The 15,610-nt window shown below is 47.3% G+C and overlaps 1 protein-coding gene across 1 annotated transcript in view; it reads right to left on the bottom strand.

Moving 5' to 3' along the window:
* Nucleotides 1–1,405: 1,405 nt before the first annotated feature.
* The window catches only part of npas1 (neuronal PAS domain protein 1), a gene marked incomplete at both ends in the record, with an annotated part of 26,269 nt that continues 12,064 nt past the window's right edge, over nt 1,406–15,610 (bottom strand). Inside the window, 8 exons of the mRNA XM_083666036.1 lie at nt 1,406–2,472; nt 3,276–3,388; nt 5,263–5,410; nt 5,758–5,864; nt 6,375–6,571; nt 6,971–7,083; nt 7,358–7,532; nt 13,188–13,277. Of these exons, the coding sequence (XP_083522162.1) occupies nt 1,406–2,472; nt 3,276–3,388; nt 5,263–5,410; nt 5,758–5,864; nt 6,375–6,571; nt 6,971–7,083; nt 7,358–7,532; nt 13,188–13,277 (2,010 nt within the window). The remainder of the gene's footprint in view (nt 2,473–3,275; nt 3,389–5,262; nt 5,411–5,757; nt 5,865–6,374; nt 6,572–6,970; nt 7,084–7,357; nt 7,533–13,187; nt 13,278–15,610) is intronic.

Below are 15,610 nucleotides of genomic sequence, written 5' to 3'. Positions count from 1 at the left end.
GAGAACACAGGAAAACATCAGGTGATGAAGTGCTATGATTTCATAACAAATGTCATTTAAGTGCTCAGACAAAATATTTGTGAATAAAAAAACAAACACCTCACCAGCCCCCCTCCCACACCGCACATGATCATGTACTGCAGGGTGTTTTCAAACTGGACACTTCTTTCTCTCTTTTTTTTTTTTTTCTTTCTTTTTTTTTTTATACAATCCTCCCACATCTTGGCCTAATGGCAACATGACAATATAATAGGAATATGGCTTTTCATGTTCATACACAAATACAGTCACAGCATCATTTCTACTCTCGGTGCCTTCTCCTGGGTCTATCTTAATTATTATTATTATTATTATTATTATTACGACTTTTCTGTTTTTTTTTACACAACTGAAAACGTTACAGGAATAGCAGGAGGCAGGGGTACTCAACCTACCTGCCAATTGCCCTTCTCCCCAATAACTGAACTCCCGTGTGGTGTGTAATGGAATGGATCAGGGACGCTCAAACTATTTGACAGTGTGCTTTCAGTACATCAACCCCCCTCCCCCATCACATTAGAAATATTGACGAATGGTCCGAAGCACTAACCGTCACTGTTATGGTGCCCCATAAGGGTCAATTTGCAGTATATGATTGGAACCCTGTGCAAGATTTGATCCAGTACTTCACATTTAAACAAAGTGACATTATTATGATGAACCTCCTGTCTGCTTATTCCCCATTCACACTGACGCTCTGTCTTCCACAGGCCTTGGAACAGGTCTACCGCTACGAAGGAGGGGTGTGAGGGTAACTGTATCAGTAGAGGCTGGTGGAGGTAGAAATCGGAGGACGGGCTCATTGTAATGCATGGACCGGAATGAGGCACACACACGTTTGATACCATTCCTTATTCCATTCCATGCATCACAATGAGTCCTCCGATGTTCTACCTCCACCAGCCTCCCCTATACTATATATGTATGGTCCTGTATGGTTAACTATGTACAATATGGCTTTTCTGAGTGGAAGAGACACAGAACTCTGTACAATCAGTTGGCGGAGGGAGGTCGGACAGAGATGGGGGGGGGGGGGGGGGGCAGCAAAGCTTGGACAACCAGTGTGGGGGGGGGGGGCAAAGTGACCCTTCCGTCCCTTTAAGAAGTGTCAGTGTCTGTGTTTTGCCACGGAAGGTCATTAGTGTCACTGTTTTATCCTGTGTCAGACTGCAACTGACTCCCTGTCGGAATGAAGCCATTTTGACCTGCCCCCCTGCCTCCATGTTCCATAGTCCAACCTCCAAGTGTCCGTAACACACCTACAGTGTAGTCCTGCCCTGAAGTTTTTCTCTGCCCTCCTCTTCCTCCTCTTCCTCCTCCTCCTCCTCCTCCTCCTCCTCCTCCTCCTCCTCCTCCCCCCTGTCTCTCAGTCCTCCTCGGATCCAGCGGCCCCCCTCAGTCCGTTCATACAGAAGGGCAGGCCCGGGGGGAAGTGGGGGTCGGAGGCGGAGAAGCCACTGAAGGGGGGCAGGGCGGCCAGCCTCTGCAGGTGGGGGAAGAAGGCCGGAGGGGGGCACTTGTGGTGGTCAGAGCGCAGGCTCTCGGCGGAATGGTGGTGGTGGTTGGAGGGCGGCAGCTCTGGGGGGGCGTAGCGGATGGTGCTGGGGGCGTAGAGGCTCTGGGGGCCCTGGGGGCCCAGGGCCAGGGGGTGGAACAGCACCCGTCCGGCCGCTGCGCCCCCTGCAGCCAGTCTCTGCAGCAACTCAAAGTCAGGCCCGCCTCCGCCACAGCCCCGGATTCCAGATAGAGACACGCCCCTCTCCTCGCGGGGCAGAGGGGAGGAAACGGACATGGAGATGGGTGGGGACAGGGCGGGGGAAGGAGGAGTGAAGAGGCCTTTCGGGGGGGCTTCCCTGCCGGAAGAGGAGGAGGAGTCTGGGACGGGAGTGGGGGGGCTGTCGCCGTTCAGGCTGCCGGAGGGGGTGTGTGTGTGTGAGGGCGGGGGCTGGGTGTGTGTGTGTGAGGCGGGGGGCTGTGTGTGTGGCCAGCGGCCCAGGGCCTCCTGTTCAGTCTTGATGCTGGGGGTGGCAGAGAGGGGCGGTGCGGAGGTCACACTCTTCAGGTGTTGGATGACAGCACGGCCGTTATGGACCCTGCCCCCACTCTCCCCCCTTGTGGGGGTCTCTCCCCCGTGTTTGGCTATGCCCCCCTCCTCCCGTTTCACCCCCCCTCTGTCACCCCCCGCCTGGTCCCACTCCCTCTCCTCCTCAACCTCTCCCTCGCTCTCGCTCCCCAGGTCCGACGAGGCCGACACGCTCTCCTCCCTCGGCCGGAACTCTCCTAGGCGACGCCGCGTTTCCGGAGGAGCGCCTTCAGGGTTGGACCGCAGCGGGCGTTTCCTCCTGTCCTCTGACTGGATGCCCGGGGCGTAAGCGTCACTCCCTTTAGAGTCAGGATCACACTTACTCACTGGGCCTTTCATTGGCTGTGGGCCTGGGAGAATAGAGAATGTAAGATTAAATTAAATTAAATTAATGTGTGTGTGTGTGTGTGTGTGTGTGTGTGTGTGTTCATTTTGGTACCCTTTTTTTTATTTAGTCTAGTCATTTAGAAAACGATGTGCCATTTTCATCACGTCTCATTTGTATTGCCTCATTAGCCCACAGTAAACATAAATCACTGACTTCCACGTGCACAAACACAGAGCCTCGTCCTACCAACAGATTCTACTGCATAAGATGCATGATTCTCTTCCCAACAGCCAAATTGGCAGAAGAACACATTACTCTGCAGCAGATTACTATTCCGCAGCACATTACTCTGCAAGTCCTGGACAGGTCACATGAAGGGCAGTGTTAAATGCAAAAAACAAGCTCTGCGTTTGAGAGGATCAGATTCGCAGATATTGATCACACAATCAGTGATGATTTCTTTACAGCAGGTGATTTGTAGCGGCTTGTTTACTGCCCCTCTTAAACGCAAAGAATCACTGACTGTCTTGAGATTGGTCGTATTTTTCCCTTATCGGCACATGGTCATGTTTGAATCGACAGACCCTTTTTGTGCCAGGAGCGTGCCTGTTTGCATCAATGAAAGGTTTTGGCCTGATTGGAGAACGTTTAATAATAGCATTGCAACGTTGCATCGAGAAAGTCTTACATTTCTGCTAATGTCATGCATGCTTTTGATTTGAACAAACAAATAACATCTCCATCTCTCCAAAAACTTGTCCATTAATTTTTTTCTGGGTCTATTTAGTCAGGTATCGTATCGCCGCTTGGCGAATATTTTCTTACCCCGGGCCTGAGGGGAGTGGTCAGAGGGGGAGGAGCTTGCTCGCAGGCGTTCCGCCCTCAAGCTTTCTGGGAGCTGCAGCAGGTCCAGAGGAGTGTCTGGCAACTCTGTCCGACTGAGAGAGAGAGAGAGAGAGAGAGAGAGAGAGAGAGAGAGAGAAATAAATAAATAAAGGAGACACATTTATTATTTATTACATTTAACATGTATTATTTATTAGATAAAATTTATTATTTATTTTCCTGCAGCAGATCATTATTGTTGTCTCCGGAATTAAGGCAGGTGAAGTGGGTACTCTTTAGAACTACTTTGGCATCAATTTGGCATCTACCAATACCTAACCCCTATCAACAACAGCTCCTTCACTGTCCCTCCAATCCACTATAACCTGTTTTTCCCAAATGCAAACCCCCACCCCCCCACCCCAAAACACACACACACACACACACACACACACACACACACACACACACACACACACACACACACACACACACACACACACACACACACACACACACACACACACACTCCTACCCCTACCTCCACTCAGGAGCCCACCTGTAAAAAGCTGAGTTCAGACAGAGGGGCTGCTGGAGAAGTTAATGAGCTCTTGTAATTACAGCACTAATTAACTAAAACACCGTTCAGCCCGAAAAATCTGACATCCATTTGTTGTAATTATATAGCGGCAGTCCAATTAGCATTGTAATTCAGCCTGCTCCTCTTGTTTTTGTCTGACTTTCACTGTGTGTCTCTCTCTCTGTGTGTGTGTGTGTGTGTGTGTGTGTGTGTGTGTGTGTGTGTGTGTGTGTGTGTGTGTGTGTGTGTGTGTGTGTGTGTGTGTGCGTGTGTGTGTGTGAATCTGTGTCACAAGAGAGCAACAAAGGAAAAGACAAGTTTGTGAATGCTTGTATCATGTAGGTATTGAAAATGTAGACAGTTTAGACAAAGGCAACGAACAAAGCAGTGATGCAAAAAAAAGATAGACACACAGGATGGGGCAAAACCACAAAAGAAACACATATATATTGTATGTATTACATGATATATATTGTTGCCAGTTATATTTTATCAGTATAGTTTTATCTAATGATAGCACAGTGATATCATATGTAAAACATTTATACAAAATCATTTAAAAAAAAAGGATGTGTCTCTGTTTGAATCAATCTAATCTGTATCTAACCAGAAATGTGTGTTACATTAGGTGTTAGCTCTGTGTCTGTGGTGAACACAGCAGCATGTTGCAGCTGATAGTTGACTCTTAAATCCAAAAAGAAACGTGAGTTTTCATTTTCCATATCCATTTAAGGAGATGCTACAGGATTTTTGTCGCTAATACTTTACATCAAATTTGGCTTGACTGTATGGTTCATAATAGAGGCAGTTTAGAGGTAGACTCTGGTATATGACGTCACAGCCGTGAAAACAGAGCAACTTTCATCAAAGACGTAGTGGTGAACAAGAGTAAACAAGAGCATCCGCTCGTTTCAATGCCCCCCGACAGAAGATGGCAGAGCACGTGCACCAATCACATTCGATTCTACAGTGTAATCTTTTCCTCCCTTCTCTGAAATGTCTTTGGGACATCCATGGTCCCTGTCCAACCTGTAGCTAGCGAGTTTTGGATTTTGCTTACTTTTTTGTCGTTGACTGAAGAGGTATGAATTATTTTTCGCTCTGTTCTCCAGTCTGTTGCATCTCGGTCTTTGAAAGTCTCTGGCAGCGTCGCCATGCTCGTTTTGCTACAGTATGACATCTACCATTAAGGCCAACGAACTTCAGAAAAAGCTTTTTGGGTGTGGGGAGGTGTGTGTGCCAGGTAATATCCTGACAATATTTCTATTTTTGGCTTTGTGATTGCTAATTTTAGAACTAGTGTCTGAAAATATATATATATATTAAACAAAAAAATCCTGTAGCATCTCTTTAATGTGTTCTGCCCTCTCCCTGGGCCACAGAGGGGTGTATGTAAAAGGGACGGACCTGACGACGTAGTTGACCCAGATGACGTTCCGCTCGTGGGGGGCTTTGTGGTTGATGGAGATGGTGGCACAGGACTGCACCCACAGGAACCCCCCTCTCCTCTGTAGCCAGCGGTAATACCCCGTTACCACCTGACCCTTCCTCAGCACTGTGGGAGAGGGGAGAGGAAGAGGGAGGAGGGATGCGGAGAGGGGGAGAGTGGGAGGGAGAGAAGGGGGGGGGGGGAGGGAGAGAGGAGGGGGAATGGGAAAGAGGGGATGGGGAAAGAGAGAGAGGGAGGGAAGAGAGAGGAGGGAAGAGAGAGAGTGAGAGGGAGGGAGGGAGGGAGGGACGGAAAGAGGGGAAGAGAGAAGGGGGTAAACATGGAAAAAGAGGAGAGGGGACCAATGAGTTAGAGTCAGGGTTTAGCACCACAAGACAATTACAGCAGAGGGCGCTGATTGCAAAATATAAACTCGGAGAAAAGAAATCTGCTTTAAACAATCCAACACTCACAGTCCTCATGGCTTTGTCTGATGTTGTCCAAGTCTTCAACGTGTACATAATGGTAGCAGGTCTGTCCCACCACCTCAGCTGGGCTGAGGTCCATGTACTCTGAGATCCTACAGGGAGAAAAGGGTTCCGAAACAAGTCAATATTGGTTCTGTTTGGATGCCTTTGGTTCTATTGGTTCTGTGTCTCAGTTGGTAGAGCATGGCCGATTCCCGTTTGGAGCTTATATACAAAAATGTATAATGTACGGTTTGTATGTTTGTATGCCAGAAGTGTGCAATGCTGTCATCAAAGCAAAAGGTGGCTACTTTGAAGAATTTAAAATATAAAACATATTCTGGTTTGTTTAACACTTTTTTGTTTACTTCATAATTCCATATGTGTTCTTTCATAGTTTTGATGCCTTCAGTATTAATCTACAATGTAGAAAATAATAAAAATAGAAAAGAAAAACCATTGAATGAGAAGGTGTGTCCAAACTTTTGACTGGTACTGTATATAAAGTATATATGTATATATATTGGATATATATATATATATACACACACACATATATGTATATACACACACATATATATACACACACACACACACATACACACACACACACACACACACACCTGTTCTCGCAGTAGGTGACCTGCAGGTCCATGTTGACCCGACACACAAACATCTGACTCTCCATGCGAACCTCGTTCAGTGTAGAGGGCGGGAGTGTATGTGCCAGAGCGCACAAGCCCATTGGCCGACGCACCGAGCGGACGGAGCCGGGAACCAGGGCAGGGCGGTAGCGTATTCGTCCTGTCACGTGGATCACCTTAGGAAGACCATCATTTGGAGTTTTATTCCAAAACACTATTTCCACCAATTGCAAACGTTTACATTCTTTCCTATAAAATCATTGCTGTCATAAAATGAACAATATTTATTGTACATTTAAAAGGACAGGAGTAATTATCTGTTATTTGCTTATGGAATAAGCATATTCTTGAATGATAAATGTCATGTATGAATATGTAGTATTTTGGAATGAAGCTCATACATTTTTGACAGCATGGTACAGCATGTACCTATATGTGCGTGTGTGTGTGTGTGTGTGTGTGGTGTGTGTGCGTCTGTGTGTGTGTGTGCATGCGTGTGTGTGTGTGTGTGTGTGTGTGTGTGTGTGTGTGTGTGTGTGTGTGCGTGGTGGTCAGTTTTTCTCTCTGTACTGTACCTTGTAGCCAGAGGACTTGACATGAAGACCTCTCTTGGTGAGAGTCGACTTCATGCGGATGAAGAAGCCTCTGTCAAGAGACTCGTCCCTGGAGGAGAGGGGGCTGGAGGGGGCTACAGAGGCAGAGGAGCAGGGATGAAACACACACAACTGGGTGGACAGAGGAACTGAATAAGTGTATTACGTCCAGAAATATGTTATTTTATTTGAATGCTTAACCCAGTTCAAATACATACAGTATTACCGATATAAACACAAATACACATGGTTATAAGTCTCATGATCTGCTTGAAGGACAAAATATTATGGTAAAAAAAATTGACGTTTTCGCTCAGTTATTTGCACTTTTTTGCACGTGCAAATTGGAGCCCGATATCTCAGACGTACCAGGTTCGGGGGTCCCAGCGAGGGAGGATGTGGAGGCTGAGCTGGAGGCGCTCTCTGGGGCTACGTGACAGCCGGCCTCGGCCCTCAGATGGGGTCTGATCCCCAAACGCTCTGCCATCTCTACGTGGTCCGCAGGATGGATGTAGTCAAACACACTGCTGCCCGTCAACTCCACCTACAGAGGGACATGGTGCATGCATGTGAGACAGGGATCAACACACATGTGCACACACACACACGCACACGCACACGCACAGACACATTCACGCATGCACACTCTCACACACACACGTGCACACACACACAAACAGCACACGCACGCACACACACACACACACACACACACACACACACACACACACACACACACACACACACACACACACACACACAGCTACTTAAGTACAGCTACTCCAGCTATGATCCATATCATCACCGTGCATCATAGTCTCCTCTCTAATCATCTAAAAAGGTAATAACAGCGATCCTCGAGCACTGCATCCATAAAAATCGCATAATCGGAGAGAGGGTCCGATTCCATTCCATCTGATAAAGCGGCTGCCTGCCTGCCTGCCTGCATTCGGCTGCAGCCTCGCACCCTTGTCTGTAGGACACAACCATTTATTACAGGATTAGAACCATTTACTAGGGGCTTTATGGGATTTCCATCCAGCAGGCCTTCAAGGACATCACAGCCCCGAGAGTGAGCCGAGAGAACGAGTGTGAACAGAGAGTGTGTGTCTGAGAGAGAGAGAGAGGGAGAGAGAGAGAGAGAGAGGGAGGCAGAAAAAGAGGGCTAACTCAACTAAAGAGTATAAAACCCCCACGGAGAGGAAGAGGAGGAGAGAGAGAGAGAGAGAGAGAAGAGAGGGAGAGAGTGAGGAGGGGATCAGTGTGAGGGATCGAGGTTTTAGAATACTCGTCTTAATGAGTCGGTTGGGGTTAAACGGGAAATAAGTGGGGCAGGGTGCTCTGGGAGAGAGGGGTGGACCTGGAGGACTCAAGCCTTCCCACAGTCCTTTGCCCCCTTGGTGTAGCGGGGAGACTGGGTGGATAGCTGTCTATGGTACTGTAAAACCTGCTGCCAGTCCCCTGTCACTCCATCACAGGGAGGAGAGAGAGAAAGAGAGAGAGAGAGAGAGAGAGAGAGAGAGAGAGAGAGAGAGAGAGAGAGAGAGAAGAACAGGTACAGTGTTGGGATGAAAGGGTGAGATGAGAGAAATCTGTGTTTGTGTGTGTTTGTGGGTGCATGTGCGTGTGTGTTTGTGTATGTGTGTGTGTGTGTGTGTGTGTGTGTGTGTGTGTGTGTGTGTGTGTGTGAGGAGGGGAGAGGGAGAGAGAGAGAGGGAAGGAGAGACATGATATAAATAATAGCAGGGGGCTTTAATATGTATGAGGCATCCGGGCAGTCGTCCACAACACACTCTCAGCCCTCAGCCCTGCTCTGACTGATGGGAGAGGAGAGAGGGAGGGGGAGGGGGGAGCGGGGGCTGCATACTAACCAGTCTGGGATCAATTCCCCCCCGCCCCCCCCCCCCCCCCCCAGCCCTGACTCTATCCTCCATCCTCCTCCCTCCTCCCTCCCTCCATCTGCTATCCATCCCTCCCTTACTCCACCTCTCTTTCTACCCCCCAGTCCCCCCCCCCCCTTCCTCCTCCCTTCACCCCCTCCCTCTGTTCTCCCCCTTCCCAACTGTAGAGCCTGGGTGGGGCAATCAGTTGAGAGACCTCAGGTCCGGGGGTTCAGATGTGGCCTGGAGAACACTGGGATGAGGGGAATGACATCTCTAGGTACCCAGGGGGAGTCAGGTGGCAGGCTGTGCCCTTGGTCAAGGTGCCTGACCTGGGCTAAGCCGGCTAAGAAACCCCCCTGTCTGGAAGGAAGCCCAGCGGGGATAAGCCGGGGGCAGAGGGGTCAGGCTGGGGGACAGGACAGGGCGGTCTGTAGGGAGAACCTGCCCTCCAAAAACAAGCCAGCAGTTACACTTCTCACTTCTCACAGTTTGTTTTTCGTGTCTCCACTTCTCCCCTGTGTCATCTCTCCCGCAGACAGTGATTTGTTCTATGAATGTGTGTTTATGTGTGTGTGTCTGTGTCTGTGTCTGTGTGCCTTTCTCTCTTTCTTTCTGTCTGTCTGTCTGTCTCTTAATTCAATTGTTCAAGGCAATGATGATTTATTAGAATGACATTTAAAGAAACATCTTGCCAAATAAATCAAGTGAATAATGGTAATTTGTAAAAATCAAATAAATTGAAAAGTTGATTCGATAAAGTTACATTACAGATTATTTTATAAATCAAATTTGGACTTGAGTGTTGACTGTATCATTCATAATATAATGCTTATCGATTTCATATCCCATTAGAAGACACAGTCGTAAGTGTAAGGCTAACAAACGTTTGCAAATCAAGCTCTTGCTCTGGAGTGTGAGGTGTTTAAATGTGCAAAATGTAAGTTCTGTGCTCTGCTGCCCTCTGTGGCCACAGAGAAACTTGAAAATGTAAATATGTATTTTTTTCTAGGGACAAATATGTGCATGTCCTTCTAAACTACCCAAATGTAAACACAGTATGTAAAAAACAGAATCTTCTTCCCTTCTTGCTAGCCATTACAGTTTCTTAAAAGCTCACTTCTTACATCATGTATATTTAATTTAATAAGTAATCTATTAAGTGAGTCTCCCTTTGTCTTTCTCTCTCTCTCTCTCTCTATTCAGTCTCTTTCTGCCTGCCTCTTTGTCTCTCTCTCTGTCTGTCCATCTCTCCCTCCCTCCCATCCTTCCTACCTCCCTCCATACCTCTCTCCAGAGTTTCTCCCTCCGTCAGTCCCAAGGTAAATGTGGTAATGTATGTTTTGGAATCTGTAGGTAGATCATAATTTCATTCTAATGCAGATGGATTTAGTCCTGTTTGAGGAGCTTTGATGGTGGAGGCCATCTGCTCTCTAGATAAGAAAAGCTTTGATTATTACTATCGGGACCAAACCCTCTGCTTCCTTGTTTACCTATTCAGTCCCATGATATATTTCGCTTCGACTGAACATTTAACTGTGTATTTACACATCCAACTCCCTCTGTCTGTTTGTCTGTCTGTCTGTCTGCCTCTCTCTCTCTCTCTCTCTCTCTCTCTCTCTCTCTCTCTCCCCCTCTCTCTCTCTCTCTCCCCCTCTCTCTCTTTTCGCACCTGTTCGGATATATTAATATTTACACATAGTTAATAAGAGAGGAAACACAAACACGTGCACAAGCAGACACACACACACACACACACACACACACACACACACACACACACACACGCACACACACACACACACGCCCATATCACAAACACGCCCACACCACTAACCCCCCGTCAGGACAGTTCAATACAGCTGGAGGGGACCCCTCATCACACTACAGCTCCCCCTTTTTAAATTCCACTCAATTACCACAGGTTTTGTAATGTCCTCCCTCTCCTCTCCTCTCCTCTCCTCTCCTCTCCTCTCCTCTCCTCTCCTCTCCTCTCCTCTCCTCTCCTCTCCTCCCAACACATCTCTTATCCCTCCATTCCCCTCTCTTTCTCTCCGTCTCTATCTGTCTTCCCATCCCCCTTGGTGTTTTTTTCCCTCCCCACAATCAATGTGGCTTTTAAGATGCCTATCGATTTGCTCCCCTAGACAGGGCCTGCGCGCTAGGGCGACACTTTGATTGCTGGGCCAGTAATTACTGTTATTATTTATGCATCTGGGTGAAATGGCAGGACTTAACATTCACAGTACAAGGGGCCACAGGCAATCAACAGAGGTGAGCACCTCGAGAGATAAAGGGAGTGGGAGAGAGACAGAGAAAGAGATAGAAGGAGAGAGAGAGAGAGAGAGAGACCATCATCTCATCCTACAGTGAGAAAGAGAGAGAGAGAAGGGGGGGGGGCATCTGAGACATGAGCATAGAAGCACAGTAAAAATATTTTTTTTCACACACTTTGAGGGAAAAACATAGGCGTAAGAACAAACACACACACACACACACACACACACACACACGCACAGAGACTGTAGATTCTCTGAAGGAGATGAGGGAGACCCCTTACTATAGGACATGCACTATGTGGACATATTCGCTGACACCCTAATCAATCACGCCTGTACAGGCTGAGGACAATTGCAGGCACGTAGCCCCGCCTAGTGAGTTAGGGTTGGGGTTAGGGTTAGGGTTGGGGTTAGGGTTAGGGTTAGGGTTGGGGTTAGGGTTAGGGTTAGGCTAACCCAGCCTATATGCATAGCACGCTCATTTATTCTTCACAAGCTGAGCGCGCGGGGGACAACGAGGTGACAAGGTACACACGTAACCCTGAGTTCTCTTTCAGACGACCTGGTTCGACCCCTAACTATTTGAACCCCGAACCATTGCACAATGTCCTGATTACCTGGTCTGAACAGAACCCCATACGGATGCAAGGATGTACCCCGTCTACATCACACAGTCTCCAAACCAGCACTTAGGACAGTGTGCGCCACAGAGGACGCGGTCACATCCAGGCTGTAAAACCTTTGAAAGGTATGTGGAGAAGCCCAGCTGGCTGCAGCACATATCCCTGAAACAGAGACACGCTTGAACAGGGCCCATATTACATGTAGTCACTCATGCGCTTGGCTGTGGCCAGGGCAAGCAACAATGAAGCCTTGTAAGACAACATCTTGATGTCAACAGTCTGAAGAGGTATGAAGCAGTCACTAGAGAGCCAGAGACAGGTCCCAGAAGGGGACACTCTGTCTGGTGACCAGACAAGGGTTTTTGTAAGATTCATCAGGAAGCCTAGGTCGAGCAGATGTGATAGCAGGATTGCTGTGTGATCTGCTGCCTGCACCTCGGTGTCTGCGCATACGAGCCAATTGTCTAATACGTGAGAATTCGAATGCCTTGAGCCACTTACTAGTGACCACTTCAAACCTCTTCAGACTGTCAGACTGTCAGATTAGCCGCAAAGTCGTAAAACAACAAACACGCAAGTTAGCCAACCGTCCAAGTGGTTATCCAAAGCTCACTCGATGGACCTTGCAAACATTACACAGTTACCAGTTAGGAATCATGTTGAACTAATAGGGGCTCAAATAGTCAGAGAACTATGAACACCGAATCAGCCAACTTCTGCACAAGGCAAGGAAAACGTTTGCTTTGTCAAAGGGCTCAAATGGTTCATAAACCACAAGCACTGCAAAGCTAGCCAACCGTCCAAGTGCTGGCCGTAGCCTACAGGAGGGAACTAGCCTAACTCTGAGAGAAGCAGGTGTGCACAACGTGGAAAACTCTCGTACTTGGCTTACTTACCATTTCTTCCGTGAATGTCGATCTGAAACTGTAGGGTTCAGGTAGATGCAACCTGATGCTCCAGGAGAATCACAGGATTCTCGGTAGAACAGTCCAGTTAAATTGCTAGCTAAGCTTCGGACAATCAGCGAGTGAAGAGTGGAAAGAATAAATGAGCGCGCCATGCATGAGCCTTTATAGGCTGGGCTCTAGGCGGGGCTACACGGCTGCAAGTGTCCTCAGCCTGTACAGGCATGATGGAACAGGGTTAGGGGTTACACAGAGTGTGTCCCATAGTGAGGGGTCGAACTGAGTCGGCCACATGGACAGAGAAAGAGATGGAAAGAGGACCACATGGACTATGAACTGGACATACTGTACATAAAAGTTCACACACACACAAGCACGCGCACACACACACACACACACACACACACACACACACACACACACACACACACACACATTTCAATATTTGACATATAGTGTCATTTGAGCATCTATGTATGACTGGTTGAGTGTAACTGTATATTAGGTCTTACCTGTGAAAGGCCCAGGTAGATGGAGACAGTCTCTGAGATGTAGAGGAAACGGCCCTCCGTGCTGACCACAAACACAAAGCCGTCCAAAGACTGTGAAAGTAACACACATGCACACACACACACACACACACACACACACACACACACACACACACCAGACAAACAGCAACACAGCAACAAGACAGACAAATTAGTGTGAGCAATTAGTGTGTATCGAGCAAATTACAATGAGCTGCTGCGGGAGAACAAACAGTCCTTCACCTCTCAGCCTCCTTTTCGCTCTGCTGCCCCCTAAGGTGCAAGCTACAACTAAACAACACACAAATACACACACACACACACACACACACACACACACAGAAACGCGCACACACACACACACACACAGACACGCGCGCACACACACACACACACACACACACACACAGACCCCATAGGTGCAGGCTGTGGCAGTTAACCAACACCAGACTCCCCTTCACAGAGACAAGAGGACAAGCCGACCAGGTGACGGGAACTGTTCATGCTGGTTCAATCAGTGTTAAAAAACACAGCACTTCATGTCTCCTGCTTTGTCTGCTACCCAGACAGACTGTACAGACAGACAAACAGACAGACAGACAGACGTAGGTAGACAGAGTCATCACGATGATAATGAGAACTGAAAGGTATACACAGCAACCCCATTAGGTGGACTCCTTCAAAAGAACAATATTAATCGTAATCACAAGCATCCACAAGTGAGCCACGGCGGCGATGGAGGGGAGCAGTGTGTGGCTCGGGGGCCGGACCACTTTGCCTGAAGAATGATTGCTGTTTTGGCGGCGATGCTTAAAGTAGCGGTAATTTATGCAACTGACACATCCAGTATGCAAATGCGAGTGGCTGTGGTGTGGGGAGGGGGGGGGGTAGGTGAGTGAGGGGGGGGTGCGGCGCAAGCCGGCTGAATGGCAGAGAAATAAAGTGCAATTATCGGGCTATTACTGACAGAGTAACGGCGGGAAGAAGGAATCATAAAATTTTTCTGAAGCGCTAATTTGATTTCTATCAGGGCCGTTCATTCCCCCCTGCTTGGCAAACGTTTTGAGCAGATGACGTTCTTTTGTCTTAGCAGCACCTTCTCATTTAGAACGTTCTTTAGACCCCTGTCTAACCCCTTAACCCTAACCCCCCCTCTTTCCTCCCCCCTTCTCCCTCTCCCTTCCTTCCCTCTGTCCCCAGTCTTCCCTCTCTTCTCTCCAGTCCTCTGCTGGTGTGATGTGTCTGGCGGTCACCGGCGGTGGTACGGCAGAGTGGGTTTTTACGAGCGTTGGAATCACTGGAGTGTGGATGGTTAGTGCCCATTGATCATGATGAGAGATCAGTTCAAGCATGTTTGTAGGAGCGGGAGACATCACAGAGAGGCAACGCGAGTCTGACAGAGGAACAAGCATGGCTGCCTTATACACACAGAATAACAGCAGGGAAAATATCCTATTGAATAGTACTGCAGGCTGGAGAGTTATTTAAATTACTGCCCCATGGGCATTTTCGGAAAAAAAAAACTATGTTGTATTAACATCAGCCATGACAGAAAATGGTATGGTTCAGAAATGTCTAAATTCAAACATTGTATAAACGTATGTAAAAGGATGTTGATTCACTGTATTGTGCCAAACATAGAGAGATGATGGAAAATAAATCTGGGACAATGTTAAAACCAAATGTTGCACAGTAGTATGTGGTAACACCATTATACCATGTTGGTTTATGGTTGCCATTTGATGGTCCTCATCCAACGATGTTTTCTGAAATCAGCATTTGATGGTCATTGTGACAAGGTTGAATGTGGACTGTAAAGGGAGCTTTCTACATGTCATTATTTCACCATCATGATCCAACGTTGACATTTTGATGACCTTCCTCCCAAAGAGATAGAACAGTATATTTTTATTGATATTGTTCTATGCCCACAGTAAGGTTTCTTCCAAACATTGAATATCCAATGGAGTCATAGTGAACTCTCAAAATTAAAATAATAACACAAGTGAACACAATGCATGATTGATACCACATTGTGTTCAACTTGAGGGTAAATAATTGTTATTGTTTATTTTGGCCTAATAATCATGGTGTCACAATAAAATAGTACAAATACCCTATCATGTTTTTTTCATTATATTCAAGTGGTTACATTACCCCGATATGCATAGGCAGATTGTTTGCCGATAATTTGATGTTGATTACTGGGGAAATCAATAAAATCTGGATGATTTTTGGTGCTGTAATGGTGCTGTTTGGTGCTGTAATAAATGTATGTTGAGTTATTGCGATGGTAATGAATGTTTGTGATAGACCCAAATCGTCGCTATTGCACTGCTGCAGAATTTGAGGAATAGTTGCAGAGTTCGAGAAACGGTTTCTCAAAACCTTTGTAGCACTAAGAT

This window comes from Argentina silus, assembly GCF_951799395.1.
Source record: "Argentina silus genome assembly, chromosome: 3".
Lineage (NCBI taxonomy): Eukaryota > Metazoa > Chordata > Actinopteri > Argentiniformes > Argentinidae > Argentina > Argentina silus.
This window is presented reverse-complemented; position numbering and strand designations above follow the sequence as displayed.